The sequence below is a fragment of the Ursus americanus genome, chromosome 20 (assembly GCF_024610735.1).
Source record: "Ursus americanus isolate L20-20 chromosome 20, mUrsAme1.1.p, whole genome shotgun sequence".
NCBI classification, from domain to species: Eukaryota; Metazoa; Chordata; class Mammalia; order Carnivora; family Ursidae; genus Ursus; species Ursus americanus.
Genome location: NC_142146.1, coordinates 38,386,877 through 38,406,833, shown reverse-complemented (window position 1 = coordinate 38,406,833; position 19,957 = coordinate 38,386,877). Strand labels below are relative to the sequence as shown.

Genomic DNA, 19,957 nt, shown 5'->3' with positions numbered 1-19,957 from the left:
TTTAGAATTTTTTCTTTAGTTTATTTACTTTTGTAGTAGTCTGTACACCCATTGTGGGGCTCAACTCACACCCCGAAGATCAAGAGTCACATGTTCTTCCAAGTGAGCCAGCCAGGCACTCCTCATTTTAGAATTTTTTGATTATGGGGCACCTGGGTGGCCCAGTCGATTAAGCATCTGCCTTCAGCTCAGGTCAAGGTCTTGGGCTCCTGGGATCGAGCCCTGCATCAGCGTTCCTCAGCAGGGCGCCTGCTTCTCCTTCTCTTCCCTCCTTGTGCTCACTCTCACTATCTCTGTCTCTGTGTCTCTCTCTCAAATAAATAAATAAAATCTTCTTTAAAAAATGAATTTTTTAATTGGAGTTGTAAGTTGACTGATATGCACGTAATTATATTTACAGGAAGAGGCAGTCTCAACTATAGCATAATGTTAGTGTTTTGTTTAATTACTTAGTGCTGTGATTACAATTTGGCCCAGTATTTTGCTTGTTTTTGTAAATTTAAAATTACAGCTTATACTTCTTTTTTGGTGTCATGCTAGCAGTGATATCTTGTTTATTTTTTTAGAGAGCGCACACAGGGCAGAGGGAGAGAGAATCATTTTTTTTTTAAGATTTTATTTATTTATTTGAGAGAGAGAGAGAGAGCATGCAAGCATGAGCAGTGGGGAGGGGCAGAAAGACAAGCAGACTCCCCACTACTGAGCATGGAGCTGGACGCGGGGCTCGATTCCAGGATCCTAAGATCATGACCTGAGCTGAAATCAAGAGTCGGATACTTAACTGACTGGGCCAGCCAGGCACCCCAGTAACAATATCTTTGAAAAAAACACAAGACTATGCAGGAACAGGAGAAACTGTCAGATATGCGTATGTGACTACTGTTTTCTCTGATGTTAATTTATTTCATGTGTTTCATGATATAGTAGCAATAGATTTCTTTCCACATGAGAATTATGAATATTGAGTATGTTTGTTCGTTTTAAGAAAGAAAATCTATATTGTAGAGGTAGAATGATAATATTTTCCTACATGTCAGAACTTTATAAACAATTTATATGGATCATTTCATTTAGTCCTCATTAGTTGTCCAATGAGATAAAGATACTATTATTTTTCCATTTTATGTTTAGAAAATTAAGGCAGAGAGAGGTCAGATTAGGTAACTTGTCCAGATCACAGCAAAAGTAACAAGTGACAAAGCTGGAATTTAAATTCAAATGGTTTGACCAGAAAGACTGCTCTAAGCCACTATACTGTATTTTCTCCCAGGGGTTATGTATCTATGAATAATGAGTTGATGATATTTTAAGAAAACTGGGACTTCCTCTTAAAATTTTATTTGAAAATAAAGCCTAATCACTTGTTACCTGTAGCCTATGGGAGACCTACTGGGAGAAATCGAGATTAGAATCCTTTTCTAATACCTTTTAAAAATACCATTAGTAAATCTTGTCAGATGATCTAAAACCCCTGATTTACTAATAGGATGTTAAAATCAAGATACTTCCGAAAGCCTTTTTTTTTTTTTTTAATGTGTCTTTGGATTAGAATGAAACAGAAATTGAACTGGGGAGTCTATTGAGACAAGATTTCCAAGGATTGCATAATGAATTATTGCTACGTATTGGAGAACACTATCAACAGGTTTTCAATGGTTTGTCAATACTTGCCTCATTTGCATCTAGTGATGATCCATATCAGGGCCCCAGAGAGATCACATCACCCGAATTAATGGTAAGGAATATTACATGGGTTGCTTGTTTTTTGCCTTTTTTAGCCTAATCGTGAGATTGGAGAAACAGGTATTGTATGCATCTTTCAAATGCTAGAGATTTGTTTAAATTTCAAATTGGGATTTTTATTTTGTAAAGGTTGATGATTTAAATTGCATGGTCACACAGCAAGGTATTGACATATATTAGTGTTAAAAAATATGTGTTTTGCATCGAGCCTTACATCGAAAACCGGGGATGTACTGTATGGTGACTAACATAATATAATAAAAAATCATTATTAATTAAAAAAAAAAAAAAAAAAATATGTGTTTTGAAATGATTATAGATCTTATTTTTTCACTGAGCAAAAATGTTCAAATTAATTTTTCTTCACTACTTTTTAACTATAGATTAGAAAACATTTGTAGATGCCCCCCCCCGCCCTTTCCCCTGACCAACTACCTGTTTGGCACAACATACTAACCTTGTCAGTTCTAACTGTATTTAAAATCCATTGTTGTATTTAAGGGAAAGTTAGAAGATATGCTATCCCCTTTTATCTTTCCCTATCTTAAATTTGTATATACTTTACTATTTACTTCTTCATGTGAAAAAATATATATAAATCTTCAGGCTTACTGTTTTTTTCTTTTGATTGCCCTCATTCCTTCAAGAGACTCAAAAGGCTATCAGCAAAATATCTTGAGAGATTTCTATCTCTTCTTTCTCATTTCCCATGCATTCTTCAGTTCGTGTTAATCTAATTCTGTTCTCACTATTCCACTGAAATTCTTATCCAGTTCAAAAACAGTCTTCCTGATGTCAAATCCAATGGTTACTTCGCTTTTCTTATCTTATTTAACCTTTCAATGGTATTCAGTACAACCGACCATCCCTTGTGGCTTGTGTCATACCACACTTTTTTTTATTTTTATTTTTTTTACCGTCTACTCAGACTTTATTTTTTTTAAATATTTTATTTGAGAGAAAGAGTGAATGAGAGAGAGCACAAGCAGGGGGAAAGAGAGAAAGGGAGAAGCAGGCTCCCCACAGAGCAAGGAGCCTGATGCGGGGCTTGATCTCAGGACCCCAGGATCATGACCCAAGTCGAAGGCAGATGTTTGACTGAGCCAGCCAGGCACCCCAGTATACTTCTTGCCCCTTCCTTGCCCATATGTAAATATTTTGAATATTCTTCTTTGCAGAGTACTCACATTCCCAGTTTGTAAAATATAACACTTTACTATATTCTTTTTTCCCCCAAGTTCCAAAAAGGCTTTATTACATACAGAGGAGTGGGGTTCAGTCCTTCTTGGCTGCTGCTTTCCTCATGGCTGCCAGGACATTGCTCAGCTCCTTTCTCTTCCTCTTGGCATGGATGTGTGTTCCTCTCCTTTTCTTGATGAACTTGAGGGTATGCTTATCCATGGAGAGCTTGAGTGGCTCCATTGCATGTTGCCAGATGAGGTGAAGCCACACACCTCTCATATCATGTCCCGCACAAACTTGACGTGCTTGATGAGGTGCCTGTGGCAGCTTCTTTGCCTTGGTTTGTTCATGTTCTTAGTCACCTCGTGGCCCTTGTTGAGGCCCATGGTCACAGAGTAGTGTAGCGCCATGGCTGCCGCTCCTCAGTGGCTCCTGCAGCAAAAGCAATACTTTACTATTTTCTTAGTGCTTCATACATGTTATCTTATTTAATCTCTACAACATCTCTGTGCAATAGGTCTTTTCATTTTACAGACTCAGAGGAGTTAAGTAACTTACCCAGCATCACACACTGGGTAGGTCAAAATTGGGATTCAAACCCAGGTTTAGCTGACTTAAAGCCCTTTTCTCTAGGACCCTCTTATAAGAAAGAATTAATCCTGTTCACTTCAGGAGACCCAAAGTGCCATGGTCAGTGATACCTAGCATGTAACTGTTGATGCCCATGGCCTTGGACCCACTTACCACTGTTACCTGAGGGGATATGGACTCTTGTGTCAGACCATTGTTCCTTATTTAATACTTTTTTCCCCCCATCTTGACTCTGAATGTTCTAGATAAGGACAGTCACTTTGTCCTTTTCTGTTCTTCTCCTTAAGATTAAATATCCTCTTCATTCTGGGTCCTTCTGTGAGTCAGATCCTGAGGATCTCACCCCCAGCACACTTCATAATTCAAAAGCTCATGATTTTCTCATTGTAGAGTACTGTTTAATCATATTTTGTCATGGTGATTATAAATCAGTTTCACTAATTTTTAAAATACTAGATGTGAAGATACTTACTTTTAGAGAAAATCCACCAAGTGCTTATTACTTCTAATATCCTAACATAGGTAATATAGAAAATGACGTTAATTAAATTGTTGATTTATGAAATTTGATCTGTGTAAAACTTACATAATATCTGTTTTTATGTGGTTTTTTTTCATTAGGCTGACTATTTGCAACCTAAGTTGTTGGGCATTTTGGCCTTTTTTAACATGCAGTTACTGAGCTCCAGTGTTGGCATTGAAGATAAGAAAATGGTAGGTAGTGATATTAAGTTGCAAAGTTCTAGAATTTGTATAGAATTTATAGGAGACATGACTTCTGCTTGTAGCTACAAACATTTAAAGGTAAGAAATAAATATATGTAGTCAGCAGAATCCTTATTCAAGAAGCCGGGCTCTTTTCATAATTTGGTGTTCTGCTTAGTCCTTTCAGGACTAGTCTTTATTGGAGTTTTCCACTATAGTAATCCCTGTGCTGGTTTGCATGCAGTTTGGGATGCAAATGTAGCCTCTTCCCTAGAGTACCTTGGTAATTTTGTTTATTTTTGTCATTGATTGTGCATTTTTTCAAAATAGAATATTTATTTTTTAAAAAAAATAAGTAATCAAACATACACCATTCTGAATCCCTCTATCCCTTAATAAGCGTTTGGGGAGTCTAGAAAGAAGAAATATATCACTTACAGGTTTTGTTTGTTTGTTTGTTTATAAAGCCAGTGTTAACCGAAACTGGCTTAGAAGAATTTATTGGCTTTGTGACTAAAACTGTGAGAGCAATATAGCTATGGGCATAACTTGATTTTGGACACAGCGTTCTCAGAATTCATCTCTTAGCTCAAATGCCCCTAGATTGGCTCTATACGTAAGTGCCAGATAATGACCCCAATGGCTTCAGGCTCATGTCATCACAGTATCTAGCTCAGCGGGAAAAAAAGAGACTAGCATCTCTGATGGCTCAATAAAAGTTGCATAATTGAGTTCATTGGTCCAGATTGGTATGTTGTGAGTCATGGCCCATGGTGTTTTTGAAAACCAAAAATGTTAGGTTATATAAAGTCAAGTACCTTCAGTATTTGTCAATTTATGTTTAAATGTGTTTGGCACAATGAAGTTTCATTATGACTACTGTAACAGTTGGTCACCACTGGAAGTTTTGTCCATAGAATAGGATAGAATTTTAGATACTGATTGAATTTCCTTTTTTATTGCTTTCTATCTCTGTAGTCAGTAAAATTATAGAAAAAAATCTATGAGTAGAAACTTTTATATCAGTCTGTACTTCTCTTGTCTTAATAACTTTAAGGAGCCAAGAAAGACATGATACAATGTTAAACTCTACTTCCACAGCCAGTACTTATTCTGTTGATGTCAACTGGTAAATTTAATCCTCCAGACAACTTCTGTTCCATCTCCGTGGAATCTTTCTTATTGTTATCCAGAGTGAGAGAATGACCTCCAATCTGAGAAAACTATACTTTGTTTTTTAAACCATAAAAAGCTTGTATGTTTTAGCACATAGTTAAGGTTGACTAGAGAGTTTTCTTTACCCTTTCATTAAAACCTGGAGCTGTTGATACAAGTCTAATTCTGTGTTCCACAATAAAATGTGTACATAATTTTCTGGGTATGTCATCAGTTTCGTTTTACTAAATTTGTTTGTTTTACTAAATTCAGAGCATCTTGAAATTAGTACCATTAGGACAAAAATGCATGCTGCTACATAATACTTTGGGATGAATATGAAGAAAATTAAACAATAGGTATTATATCCTTAATATAAAAGAATTACTGTTCTAGAGGACTGCCAGGACAAAAATAACAAATTACCATCACAAGAAAAAAACACACCAGAACTCAGCTTATATTTTTCAAATTCATAATTTTTACATAAGAGTTTGGACAAACGAACTGGCCAACATTTAAACATTGTGTTGCCAGAGAATAGGTACTACTCTAGGATGTGGGTGGGATCTTGTCCTTAGGGCTCATCTGCTCCTGCTGACTTGTTTATAGGCTTTATTTTAAAGCCCTACTTAACTTTATAGGCTTTGAACAGTTTGATGTCTTTGATGAAGTTGATGGGACCAAAACACGTCAGTTCTGTGAGGGTGAAGATGATGACCACGCTAAGAACTGGCCTGAGATTCAAGGATGATTTTCCCGAATTGTGTTGTAGGTAAATGACCGGCTAAATTCATTAGAATTTTTGCATTTCCCAGTAGCACTAACTTGAATTCTTATCTTTTTGAGGGATTCAGACTGTACATAATTAAAATAGAAAGGATATTTGTATTGAAAGGGAATATGTTTACTTCTTTAAAGACATACAAGTATGAAATCTTTTAACATACTGGGAAATAAAGTAGTATAATGAATCCCTCCATACCATTTTCCAACCTCAACAGTTATCAACATTGCTAATCTTACTTAATCTGACCACCTCCACCTATTTTATTGTTAGTTGGAATGTTTTAGAGAAAACCCCAGTATCAAATCATTGCACTTGTAAATAACTCAGATTTATCTAATAGGTAAGGCATTTAAAAAAATACAACCATCATGAATTATTATACTTGGCAGAATTAATGGGAATTCCTTAATATCGTCTGAAACTCAGTCCATATTTAGATTTCCCCAATTGTCTCAAATATGTTTTTCCCAAAGATGTCGGTTTGTTTGAATCAGAATCCAAATACCATGCACATGTCACACATTTGGTTTTTTGGCCTCTTAAATATAATCTCTTAAAAACAGATTCACTCCTTAAGACCCTTCCCCACACTTCTTTCAGGCCATTGAGATTTTGGCATGTAGGATTCCTAATTTAAGTTAATAGAATTTTAGTATTACTTCTTACAGACTACTGAATGCAGTTTAAGCTTCTTGAAGCTCCTTTTTTTTGTTTTATTTATGTTTGTTTACTTATATATTTTTGTTTTTTTCCAGAGGTCTTTTTAGTCCTTAGACTGTACTTACTAGAGATGGAGTGTCAGAATAATATGCTTTAAAGTCATGTGAAGTAATTCTTTTCTGTGTACATGTGCCACCAACTTGATATTCAGTTAGGTTCAGTTGTTTCAGTTTGTGTAAAATTAAAAAAAAAAAAAGATTTATTTATTTATTTATTTATTTGAGAGAGAGACAGAGAGAGTATTGGGGGGGCAGAAGGAGAGTGACAAGCAGACTCCCCACTGAGCGCAGAGCAGGGCTCAATCCCAGGAGCTTGAGATCATGACCTGAGCCGAATTCAGACGCTTAACCAACTGAGTCACACAGGTGCCCCTCGTTTGTTTATAAAGTTTTTAGAGGTTGCTTTTTTGCTCTTTAATTTTAAATTCATGTAAAACATAAACATTGTCTGAAATTCAGATTCGTGAATCTAGCTTTCATTTCTAACTATGATCAGTATTTTTAACTTTTGTATAATTCTCCCCTTTTTAAAAGTATAAACAAATGCACACACACATAATTTTTGTATTAACCTTGCCCCAAAAGGTAGCCTATTATAACCTCTGTTTTTTACCTTGCTTTTTTTAACTTAATACAGTAGAGAGATCACTCTATTTGCATATGGAGTACTGATCTTCCGTTTTTACAGCTGCCTTGTAATCTTATTATTTGTATGTATTATTGTTTGCCCAGCTAATAACTCATTGATGGGGGTTTACAAATAATAAAAACAATGTGACTTTTAACTTACTTGTTTCTTCACATAGAGCTTGGGATTGCTTTGTTCGTTGCCTGGATCATGCTTATCTTGGGTCCCTTCTCAGTCATGTGATAGTAGCTTTGTTACCTCTCATACAAATCCAGCCTGAAGAAACTGCAGCCATATTTCACTACCTCATAATTGAAAACAGGTATTTATTGTAACTGAAATTAATAGTAAAGATAGCAACTTTTTATTACTGTATATTTATGTCTCAAGGTATTGGGATTACTTCTGGTAAGGTAGAATTGTTCACATTCTTTTTAATTTAGAGTGCATCAAACAAAAATAATTGACATGCTTTAAGTAAATACAGATTGAACTGATGTTATTTCAGTTGTGACATGGATCCATTATAATTATATTTAAAACATTATTAGATCAGCAACTTAAAGTTATTTTTCATCTGTTTTGAAAAAAGTGAAGCTAAATTTACCTTTCTTTTCACACTTAAAAAGCAGACAGTTGAATAACATGAGAAAGGTTAGGAGGGATATTCACCTACTTTCTATAGCTTACCTTAGTTGAAACTCTTCATTACTTCATTGCATTAGCCTTTTAACCAGCCTCCCTTCTTTTAGGCTTTTATCACATTTCTTCATATTGTTCATATTTAAAAGCATCTCTCTTATTAGTATTATTATAGCAGATAGAGACATTCTGTGATTCTTCCAGTTACTAACTAAAAGACTTGACATTCACGTCTTTCCAAAATTTGGTTACATCTTATTTCTTTAAATCTTTTCTCAGGATTTTCCAAAACAGACTATGCTCTAGCTTACTTGGACTGCTATTGGAAGAACATATGTTACTCCCTTCCAGTTTTGTATCTCACACTGGTTGCTTTTTAGCCTGGAATGTGTTTCTATAAATTTTTAAATTGTTTCCATGTTTACACTTACTGTTACATTACCTTTGCTTCTGAAAGGTTAGGGTGTAAGTACTACCTATTTACCTGCTTACCCACCCATACACATACTACTGCTATTCCTATTAGTCATTTTCAGTAACTGTCTAAGCAGGGAGAAAGTACAGAAAAAAAGGTTAATGTAGTTTTGTTTTGTTTTGTTTTTTTGTCAGTTAAAATACTTTTATTTTGATAATTTGAATATGATAGAACAACATAATCACTAATCTAGATCCCTTTTTCAAATACTTTGGATTATTATATAGTGTTATCTGTGCTTTTTATTACACAGCAATTCTCTACCTTTTCATATAAAGAAAATTCTCTTTCATTTAGTACTATTTAGAAGATCTTAAACTCCCTGAATAAACAAATTCTTTCAGCTTCCTTTATTGTTACATGACCAGTGTCTAGCACATAGTGGCACATGATAGTTTCTTAATACATATTTATTGCGTGAGTGAATGAAGACTAGAATTTAGAAATACATTACTGCGACTCAGAAAGATTAGAGTATAATATTTGAAACATTAAAACTTGTAGCCTCAATAAGAATTATTTATGTATTTTTCTCTAAAATTTTTTTATGAGAATTTGTGTTTTAAGGTTGGGTCTGGCTATCTATTGCTGTACTGTGAACCACTCCAAAATCTAGTATCTTAAAATGTCAGCATATTTATTTACTTGTAATTTTGCAGTCTGGACTGGGTTCAGCAGGTAGATTCTTTGGTCACTGGTATGGCTGCAGTCAGTCAGCAGCTAGACTTCTCTTTCTGTGTAGTCTTGGAGTCTCACCTTTTCATGTAGCCTGTCCATGTTGGTGGCCACATGTCTTATGTGGTGACTTAGGACTCTGACGAGCACAAAACCAGAAGCTGCCAGACTTTTTTTAACACTTAGGCCCTAAGTTGGCACAGCATTTCCTCTGCCACATTCCGTGTGTTAAAGCAAGTCACACACCCTGCCCAAAATGAAGAGGAAGTGAGTATACATGCATGCATATACAAAGAAGTATAGTTTTATTCAGGGCCACCAATGTAAATACTGCAACAGGGTGATTTCCTTAGATTTGATTATTTGCCATTATTAACCACTAGACATGCTCAGGAAGAATATTTGGCATATCATTAATCCACTAGCACTTGCTTAAAGAATTTATTTGAGGGGGGGGGGCAGAAGGATAGAGGGAGAGAATCCCAAGCCAACTTCACGCCGAGCACACAGCCCCATTAGGCTCCATCTCACAACCCTGAGATCATGACCTGAGCTGAAATCAAGTGTCAGACACTTAACCAACTGAGCCACCCAGGCTCTCTAGCACTTTTTTTTTTTTTTTTTTTTTGAGATACTAGTTTTAAAATCTCTATACCCGGTGTGGTTCTCAAACTCACCACCCAGAGATCTAGAGTCACAGGCTCTACCAACTGAGCCCACCAGGCACCCCCACTAGCACTTTTAAGTGTGAACTAAATTGGCCTTAGTTTCAACCTCTGCTTTTTATTTTTTTGGTACTCATCCTCTTTGCAAATAATTGTTTTTCTTCCAACTAACTATTAGGGATGCTGTACAAGATTTTCTTCATGAAATATATTTTTTACCTGATCATCCAGAATTAAAAAAGATAAAAGCAGTTCTACAGGAATACAGAAAGGTATTTAATTTTTTATTTATGTCTTAGGAGATCATTGATACAAAATTGTTCCCAAATTCCAGTACTTTGAACAGAGGTTCTTTAGAATCATATCTAGGGGTGATATAGCCCTATTCTGATGGCTAATTTTGGCAGTTAGATAATCCTGTCACAAATTATGATTTTGAGAAGGAAGTTTTAGCATTTAGATAAAGATGTTATTGCATTACGTAGAACATAGAGCAAAGAATACAGTACTTGTGACTTTGCTTCCCCAGTCAGTATGTCCCTATTTATAGTCCCCCAGAGAAGAAGCTGCTATAGCTTTATACCCTGAAAAGCTGTGGGAGGATTCTAGTTATGTTGTGCTACAAACGATGGTATGAAATCATTAAATCTTACTGATTCCTGAGCTTTAGAAGGGGAGTAACCTGTAGTTCCATCATCTTGAAGTCCAGTGAATTCTCCGAAATTATGAAAGTATTAATGGTGATTCCATAGAATTTTAGGGCAGAAAGTGGGATACCTGATCTTGAGTCAGAATAGCAAAAGTATTTACTACAGACCCCAAGATTGGTTCTGAGGTTTTTATTTTCTCTCTTACTGGGTAACTCATCATAGTCATAAGAAAGTAATCAAAGTAAAGAGTGAATTATTCATTTGTATGATCTAGATTTGGCTCAAGGCTATTATGTAGTCCTTTGTAAGTTAAGGGAAACTTGTATTTCTTACCAAGAAGGATTTCTTTTAGATAAGTAGGTTCTTTATTTGATTGGAATAAAATTTTCCTTCAGGTCTATAGATTTTAGAATGAAATCCCTTTCCCAAGAATTACTACAAATGATATATGCTATATGAAGGAAGAGATGGAAATTATTTTTTAAAGATTTTATTTATTTAATTTTGTGAGAGAGAGCTCGGGCATGAGCAGGGGGGAGGGACAGAGGGAGAACCAAACTCTCCACTGAGCAGGGAGCCCAATGCGGGATTCCATCCCAGGACCCTGGGATCATGACTTGAGCCGAAGGCAGACACTTAACCAACTGAGCCACGTGGGTGCCCAGAAATTATTTTTTAAAGCTACTTTTACTTGGGTATAGTTTACCACTTCAGTAGTAACTCTGTAGGGAATCCAGACCTTCTGAAATGGTTTCTGAGATCATTAACTGATAAGGTGTATCTCTCTGTGTTCTTTATATAGGAGACCTCAGAGAGTACAGATCTTCAGACAACTCTACAATTATCCATGAAAGCAATTCAACATGAAAATGTAGATGTTCGTATTCATGCTCTTACGAGTTTGAAGGAAACTTTATATAAAAATCAGGTATGCTAAAATCCTAAGATATAATGCAGAGGTATAGAAAAGAAAATTGTTTAAAGAAGTATAAAGAAAAGTTTGAAGTTTAGTTTAAAGAAAAGATGACAGGTTAGCATATTTGCTTGACATTCAGTAGGTTCAATGAAAGAAATAATTTTTATTTTACCGAGATTATCAGACCTGACTTAGAATCGCTAATCCATGAGATACTCTTTGAGGCTGAATACCAGGGATGTGCAGAGTTTTTTGCTGTTTTGAAGGGTCATGATTTGACAGTTACGTTTTAGGTTATTGCGTCTTCCTGAGTAAGGGTGTATGTACAACAGCAGCAGTTCGTGTCTCTTCTCATGTAATTTCCTATAGATACCTAGCATATACAATCTCAGTAATTTTGCCATTTTACATTTTGACTGAATTAACTTTTAGTTTTAACGAGACTAAATTTTTAAGTTTACTTTTTGGCAACGTACTGTAGATTAGCTCTAACCTTGATGACAGTGAACACTGGTATTTAAAATACTCGATCACTGTAAAGCTATAAAATAGAAAAAAAATACCTGAGGTATTTGTTTTTGCATGTCAAGAACTTATATGATATGATGTGGAAGCCTAAAGACCCTCATGAGTTAGGGGATTTGCAAAACCAGGTTATGTTTGTTTTCATGATAGAAGGAAGGATTTATTTAGGAAAAAGATATACATGATGGTAACAAATACATGCTTCTGGATCCGTGAATTTGTATAACCATTGTGGATAGCAACTGATGTGGAGATGGTCCTACCACAGGTGAGGAGCCTTGAATCTCCTTAAGTGTAAGTGCTCTCCTAATTCTGAATCTACACTGTCAGTCTTACAACCTCATTCCCTGCACCCAACTTACTTCATTGAAACTACTGTGTGCTTACCCTTGCCCCAAACAAACCTGTACCTGGATTTCAGGTAACTTAGAGGGCTTGTAGCTTTTTATATTAATACAGGGATTTATGAATAGCAAAGGATCTCTCCTCTTGGCCTAGAGGTTTCCTAGGTTAGGTTATTTCTAAGCAGATGACATGATTCTGGCCTAATTTAAGGAAACTTTATATTGATCATCACCTCTTAGTTATAAATGGCTAAATCTGAAAACTTAAAGAGATTGCTTATATTCATAGCCACAACTGCCCAACTTTTGCTACCTGTGTCACAAAAGAAAAATCACATTTGGTAGTACCCTGACAAGCCTTCCTTCAATGTAAAGCCCCAGTGCTAATAGATTAGCTAGGCAGAGTAAGAACGTAGGTGTACTTGCAGGAGTCTTGAAGGTCAAATAGAGTCTGAATAATGGCCACAGATTGTTATAGGATATTTTAAAGTAAGGTTTAATCTAGTTTAGAATCAATATGTAGCTGGATAAATTTAGGTTAGTAGGAAGAAAACTAAAGACAATGGCTTGGAGGAGCCAGGAAAAATAAGAAAAGAGGGGAAGACATCCAGAAACACGTCTTCCCAGGCATATCCCTAAAGACACTGGCCTAAAACACTTACACAAAAAGAGAGAAGGAAATGTTTTGGTTTTTTCCCAAGTATGACAAGAAGGTAATGTCAGCGTTGAAAGCAGTTCAGTTAAGTTCTAGAATAGTACTGTCCAGAAGAATTTTCTGTGAAGATGGAGATGTTCTGTATCTACACTGTCCAGTTGTAGCTGCTAGCCACATGTGGCTCTCTCGAGCACTTAAAATGTGTGACTAAAGAACTGGATATTTAATTTAATTTAATTTAATTTAAACTTAAATAGCTTCGTGTGGATAATGGCTATCATATTGGACATTGCAGCTATAGAAGATGGCTGAACCTATAGCAATACGAGAGCAAGAAACTGATGTAAGAAAGCAGGGTTAGAAGACAAAGAGTCTTTGCAGTGAATGCTTTGAGAGTCTGTGAAAGAACAAATGCAAAAGATATTCTTTTAAAAGTGCAGAAGTTAACCAGAGGGAGAGGAAAAGATACTTCATGAGTACTTGAAAGGAGGTGTTTTAAATAAGTAGACCGAAAATTGTGGTATAACTGGCTAAAGAAACAGTTGGGTATAATGTAGTGACAAAAGTAAACTCTAAAAAATGGTATGACAGTTAATAAGATGATGGCTACTGTTACCTTAGATACTTGACTATTTTGATGGACTGATCCTGCAAAAGCCCTGTTCTAATGGGTAGCCCCTAGAGGGTCATTGACATTAAAGAAATTACAGTTTATACTCCTTACTTTTAAGGAGGAATCTACGTTTTTGAAGGATATAAATGATACCTAAGTTCAGTGGATAGCATGGAATTTTTATTTCTGTGTCAGGAAAATCAGGCCATAGATCAAACTGAGCAACCATATAATCTCTTTCTGAAAATTGATGCTACTCAGGTTGAAGTGAATCTGTGGTAAAATCCCAGCAGGACAAGATGTGTGTATTGAGGCCAAAATAAACTTTGCTGCTAATGCAGAATTCTAATAAAAAGACATATTTGCTAATATTTACAAATCCGAGAATGAGCCCATTGAAAATAAAGCTGTTAGAGACCTCCAAGTTATACTGGGATAATGTTGGATGCCTAAATTTGAATCTTCACATACCCTCCAAACAAAAGAGCAACAATGAGAGCAAATAAATCCATACATAACTCATGCCTTCAACATAACTGTGAGACTGAGAATACTGTGAACTTCAGATTACCTGTAAGCAGCGGAGCTGTCTGGAGTTCATGTCACGGGTTTGTGTTAAGAGCAGTTAGATTCTGAGAAGACTGTATGAGAAAGAAGAGAGTGGAGTGGGGGAACTAAGGAAAATGAAGCAAAGATAAAAATCACCAACAAAGATGGTCCCTCTCAAAAAGTAGGTCCAGGATGTGGTACATCAGAGCTCTGACTACAAGGAAGGTACTTTAAAGTGTGCAGATCCTAAGGTTGTAGTCTCTGAAAATCATCATGTCTGAGAACTAAAAGAATAGGAGGATGGGGACATTCTTGGGAGACTTAATTGTAAACAGAAAGAAATAAGAGTTTTAAGATTCCTGTAGAAATAAAAAGAAATCTACAAGATCAAAGATGTGCCCGATTCTCCCCCTGCTCTCCTTCCCCAAAAGCTATTTATGAAAAAAACTGCATTTCACCAGGCTGACAAGAGAGGACTCATGAAATGGGAATCTTGCAAGCCACTATGAAACCCTTACTGTTACTGCATACAGCTATTTTAGAGGGTCTACAGTATAAATAAAAATATATATATTCTTTACATATAAGGTTTTTGTAAGACAAAAATAAAAAATGAAAATCAAATCTTTTGGTTGATGTCAGTTCCTCCCCCAACACTAATCATAAAGCAGAAGAAAACCAGACTTAGCACTACAGGCTGAATTAAATATTTCAAGCAGTCATTTGCAGATATGAAAAGAAAATTAAATGAAAAATTCAAAAAGCAAGGGAAATGGACAAAAACCAAAAACATCTGAAATAAGAGGTGACTGAATTCAGAAAAGAAACCTAAGAAATGACAATTACATTATAAGGACCATGGGAGAGAATATATTTGCCTAAAAATTTAGTAAGGAGCACTGAGGAAAGGCAGAAAACCAATAGAATGAAAATAAATTTTAAAAAAAGAGTGGGTTCTCAGAGTCCATAGTCTCTCATGCTTCATTCCTCCTTCTGATTACCCCCCTTTCTTTATCCCTTTCTTCTACCGATCTTCCTAGTTCTTACGTTCCATAGATGAGAGAAACCATATGATAATTGTCTTTCTCTGCTTGACTTATTTCACTTAGCATTATCTCCTCCAGTGCCGTCCATGTTGCAGCAAATGTTGAGAAATCGTTCTTCTTGATAGCTGAGTAATATTCCATTGTATATATGGACCACATCTTCTTAATCCAGTCATCTGTTGAAGGGCATCTCGGCTCCTTCCACGATTTAGCTATTGTGGACAATGCTGCTACGAACATTGGGGTGCATATGGCCCTTCTCTTCACTACGTCGAGGGGAGGGGTGTGGGGGAATGGGATAGGCTGGTGATGGGTAGTAAGGAGGGCACACACTGCATGGTGCACTGGGTGTTATACGCAACTAATGAATCATCGAACTTTACATCAAAAACCAGAGATGTACTGTATGGTGACTAACATAATATAATAAATAATATTATTATTAAAAAAATAAAAATAAAAAAAATAAAGTAAATTAAAAAAGAGTGGGGCGCCTGGGTGGCTCAGTCAGTTAAGTGTCTGCCTTTAGCTCAGGTCATGATCTCAGGATCCTGGGATCAAGCCCCGCATCAGGCTTCCTCCTTAAGCAGGAAGTCTGCTTCTCCCTCTCCCTCTGCCCCTCCGCTTGCTTGTGCTCTCTCTCTCACAAATAAATAAAATCTTTTAAAAAAATAAAATAAAAATTAAAAAGGAACAAATAGGATCAAAGAAGTGGTTGAAATAAAGGCTGGAAGATTTCACATACACTAAATTAGAGTCTCTGAAGAAGAAAAATAAAACAATAGAACAGAGGGGCGCCTGGGTGGTGCAGTCGTTTAAGCTTCTGCCTTCGGCTCAGGGCGTGATCCTGGCTCAGGGCGTGATCCCGGCATTATGGGATGGAGCCCCACATCAGGCTCCTCTGCTATGAGCCTGCTTCTTCCTCTCCCACTCCCCTGCTGTGTTCCCTCTCTCGCTGGCTGTCTCTCTCTCTGTAAAAAAAAAAAAAAAACAAAAACAATAAAACAGAATTAACATTTAAAACTATAAGAAAACTTTCTGAAACAAAAAAGGCCTAAATCTGCATATTGAAAGGACCCAATTGCATACCTGAGAAAATCAACCCCAGAACAGTCAACTCTTATAAATAGCTTAGATTTTAATAACAAGAAATTTTCAGGATCTATGGGCAAAAATACATTTTTAAAAATCCTTAGAAGAGTAAGAGAAGTAGATTAGTATCAGACTTCACAACACAGTAGGCTGAGAGGGTAGCAGCATTTTTGAAAATGTCAAGGACACATAGTATGAGTAAAGAATGAGTCAAGCTATGCTTAGACTAACACAGGTAAGAAACACAGTTGTAAACATACAAGAAATGAAGGAATACTGTTTGTATAAGCAAATCCTTCCTAAGAGATATATTAGAGAACGGCTTCTAGATATATTAGAGAAGGTAATCAAGAGAAGACTGGGGAGACTGGCAAAAGGACTGATGGTTACTGTTCACATATAATTGTAGATGTAAGACTAAAGCAGCTGTGGGAACAAAGATGGGAGAATTATATGTGAAGGTTATATATTCTAATAAAATAGAAATAATATTTTTTTTAAATGGGAGAAGAGAAACAGTGAGATGTAAGTAAAATAAGCTCAATAATTGTTGCATAGGTAAAAACTAGGAGTCAAAATATACCATTTCAAACTGGTAAAATAGTCACAGAAGGTTAAATAACAAAAAACTGGAAACATTAAAAAGGGTATTATAGAGGATACCTTTAGAACAAAAGTATCAACTTTCTCCCATACAAAAATAAATTATTTTTTAAAGCAAATGTAACAGACCTGAGAAAAAATAACAGTAATTATAATACATACAGTATTGTAAAAAATATGACAGAATTGAGGCCAAGGATATCAGTCATATTAATAAATGTGAAAGACCTTAAAATAACTTAAAATGCAGGAACAAACTCTATGCTGTATACAATACATATATCTAAAAAGAGTAATTTAGGAAGGCTAAAAATAAAGAGAAGAGGAAATTTATAACCAATAAGTTGAATAATAAGACAACAGGAATTCTCGTTCTGCCACTAGATGGTAAAGAATTAAAACCAGAAAGCATTAAATATGACAGGAAAGGAGTACTTTATAATTCTAAAAGAAGATACAAAATTTACAAAGAAGATACATCATATATACCTATATCTATATATCTATATGCATATTCTCCTGAATGAGCAAGTCCATGGAGACAGAAGGTAGATTAGTGATTTCCTGTAGCTGGGAGGATGGGGGAAATGGAGAGTGACCACTAATAGGTACAGTTACCTTTTTGGGTGATAAAAATGTTCTAGAATGGGGTACCTGAGTGGGTTGAGCGGCTGACTGTTGATTTCAGCTCAGTTCATGATCTCGGAGTCCTGGGATTGAGCCCCTCCCCTCCATTCATTGGGGAGTCAGCTTCACAATTCTCTCCTGCTGCCCCTCTTCCCCCCTCCCTCCCTCCCTGTATCTCTCTCTCTCTAAAATAAATAAATCTTCAAAGAAATATTCTGGAATTAGAAGTAATGGTTGTACTGTATTACCCCTTGTGAATATACTAAAGATTGATTTGTGTACTTTAGAAGAGTGAATTTGTAGTATGTGAATTAAATTTCAACAAAGCTAAGAAAAGACAGTACAGGAAGAAAGTAATAATAAATAAAAGAAATTAATGAGGTAGAGAACAAAAAAACTAATAACAATTATAGTTCTTCGACAAACATTAGCAAAATAGATAAATCTCTAACCTAATGAAGAACAAAAAGCAGAGAGCACAAATTTGTGAATAGGAAATGGCAAGACAGAAGCAACCATTGAAACAAAGGAAATATTTTTTAAAATGACAAGACTACTTTGTACCCTTCTGTGCAAATACATTTGCAAACTTGAATATTTTCCCTGGAAAATAGTTTATCAGAATTGACTCCAGTAGAAAGACTAATTCCTGTGGAAGAATTAGAGAATGTTATAAAAGAATTACCTCTAGAGGAAAGCACCAGGCCCAGTGGTTTCACAGGGGATTTTAGCAAATCTTCAAAAACCAGGTAGTTCAAATGCTGTTTTAATTTGTTTTAGAGGGGCGCCTGGGTGGCACAGCGGTTAAGCGTCTGCCTTCGGCTCAGGGCGTGATCCCGGCGTTATGGGATCGAGCCCCACATCAGGCTCCTCCACTATGAGCCTGCTTCTTCCTCTCCCACTCCCCCTGCTTGTGTTCCCTCTCTCGCTGGCTGTATCTATCTCTGTCAAATAAGTAAAAAATCTTTAAAAAAAAAAATTGTTTTAGAGCATAGAAAATGAAGGAAAAGATCCAGTTTTTTTGAGGAATATTATATAACAAGGTTCACTAAACTCCATGAAGATAGCACAAAACAATAAAATTAAATTTCATTATCCACTTTCAAATACCGATACAAAAAATTCTAAGTGAAATATTATCAAACAGTCCAGTTCACATTAAGAAAATAATACCCCGTGACCAACTGTAATTTATCCCAGGATTGCAAGGATGGTTCTTATTTTGTTATTCATTAATATAATTCACTGTATTCATATATCTAAGGAGAAAAATCATACCATTATTTCCATAGATGCTGAAAAAGCCTTTGACAAACTGTAACATCCACTTCAGATAAAAACACCCAAGAAAATAAGAATTGATGGATACTACCTTAATGCATATATGTGTATGTATGTATTTGTATGCATGCATGCATACATACATACACATAATGGGAAAATAAGATGCATTCCCACTAAAGCAAGCTTCCCCATTATCTCCACTACAATTTAACATTCAGCTGAAAGTATCACCCAATGACTTTATATAAGAATAAGCAGTCAGAGTCATAAGAATTGAAAAAAATGTAAAAGAATTTTTTTAAAAGATTTTTTATTTATTTATTTTTGAAAGCGAGAAAGAACAAGCGGGAGGAGGGGCAGAGGGAGAAGCAGACTCCCTGCTGAGTAGGGAGCCCGATGTGGTACTCAATCCCAGGACCTTAGGATAATGACCTGAGCCAAAGGCAGACACTTAACCAGCTGAGCCACCCAGGTACCCCTGTAAAAGAATTTCTGTTGGCAGATGATAGGCTAATAAACTGTAGAGGATTATCAATAAAACTAACCCAGATAACAAACTAATTCAGTAAGATAGGAGGATATAAAGTCAACATATAAAAAATAATTTTCATGTAACAAGCAATAACCAGGTAGAAGATTGATTGGAAAACCTAACTTCCAATAGTAACGGAAAAAGATAATATGTTTAGGAATAAGCATAATGAGAAATGTATACACCAATAAAGAAAAACGTTGAAACACTCCTGAAAGACACGAAAATGTAGATTTAAACAAATGGAAAGCATCCCATATTTATCTGGTAGGTTGCCTTAGTATTACAAAGATTTCAGTTCTCTCTAGATTATTTTATAAATTTAATGCTACCCCAAAGGAATGCCAAGAAATTGCTTGTTTTTTTAACTACAAAAGTTCATACTAATGTTCATATAGAAAAATAAACATATAAAAACAGCTAAGAAAACTGGGGGGAAAAGCAACTATGAGGGTTTAGTATCCCTATTAGACAGTAACATACTCTATAGCCTCTATAATTACAACAGTGTGATTCTGGTGCATGAATAAACAGGCCAGTAACACAGAATA

The 19,957-nt window shown here is 35.7% G+C and overlaps 1 protein-coding gene and 1 pseudogene across 4 annotated transcripts in view; one reads left to right on the top strand and one right to left on the bottom strand.

Annotated features, from left to right (window-relative positions):
- ATR (ATR checkpoint kinase) overlaps window positions 1–19,957 on the top strand; it is a 103,644-nt gene that overhangs the window by 29,050 nt on the left and 54,637 nt on the right. For all 4 annotated transcript variants that reach the window (XR_015727884.1, XR_015727885.1, XM_045791917.2 and 1 more), the window contains 6 exons: window positions 1,550–1,735; window positions 4,138–4,230; window positions 6,021–6,151; window positions 7,692–7,835; window positions 10,149–10,242; window positions 11,423–11,548. Coding sequence is in view for 2 of the 4 variants with exons in the window: in XM_045791917.2 (XP_045647873.2) it covers window positions 1,550–1,735; window positions 4,138–4,230; window positions 6,021–6,151; window positions 7,692–7,835; window positions 10,149–10,242; window positions 11,423–11,548 (774 nt within the window). In the remaining 2 variants the exon portion in view is untranslated. The remainder of the gene's footprint in view (window positions 1–1,549; window positions 1,736–4,137; window positions 4,231–6,020; window positions 6,152–7,691; window positions 7,836–10,148; window positions 10,243–11,422; window positions 11,549–19,957) is intronic.
- On the bottom strand, window positions 3,019–3,335 carry LOC123788445 (large ribosomal subunit protein eL36 pseudogene; annotated as a pseudogene).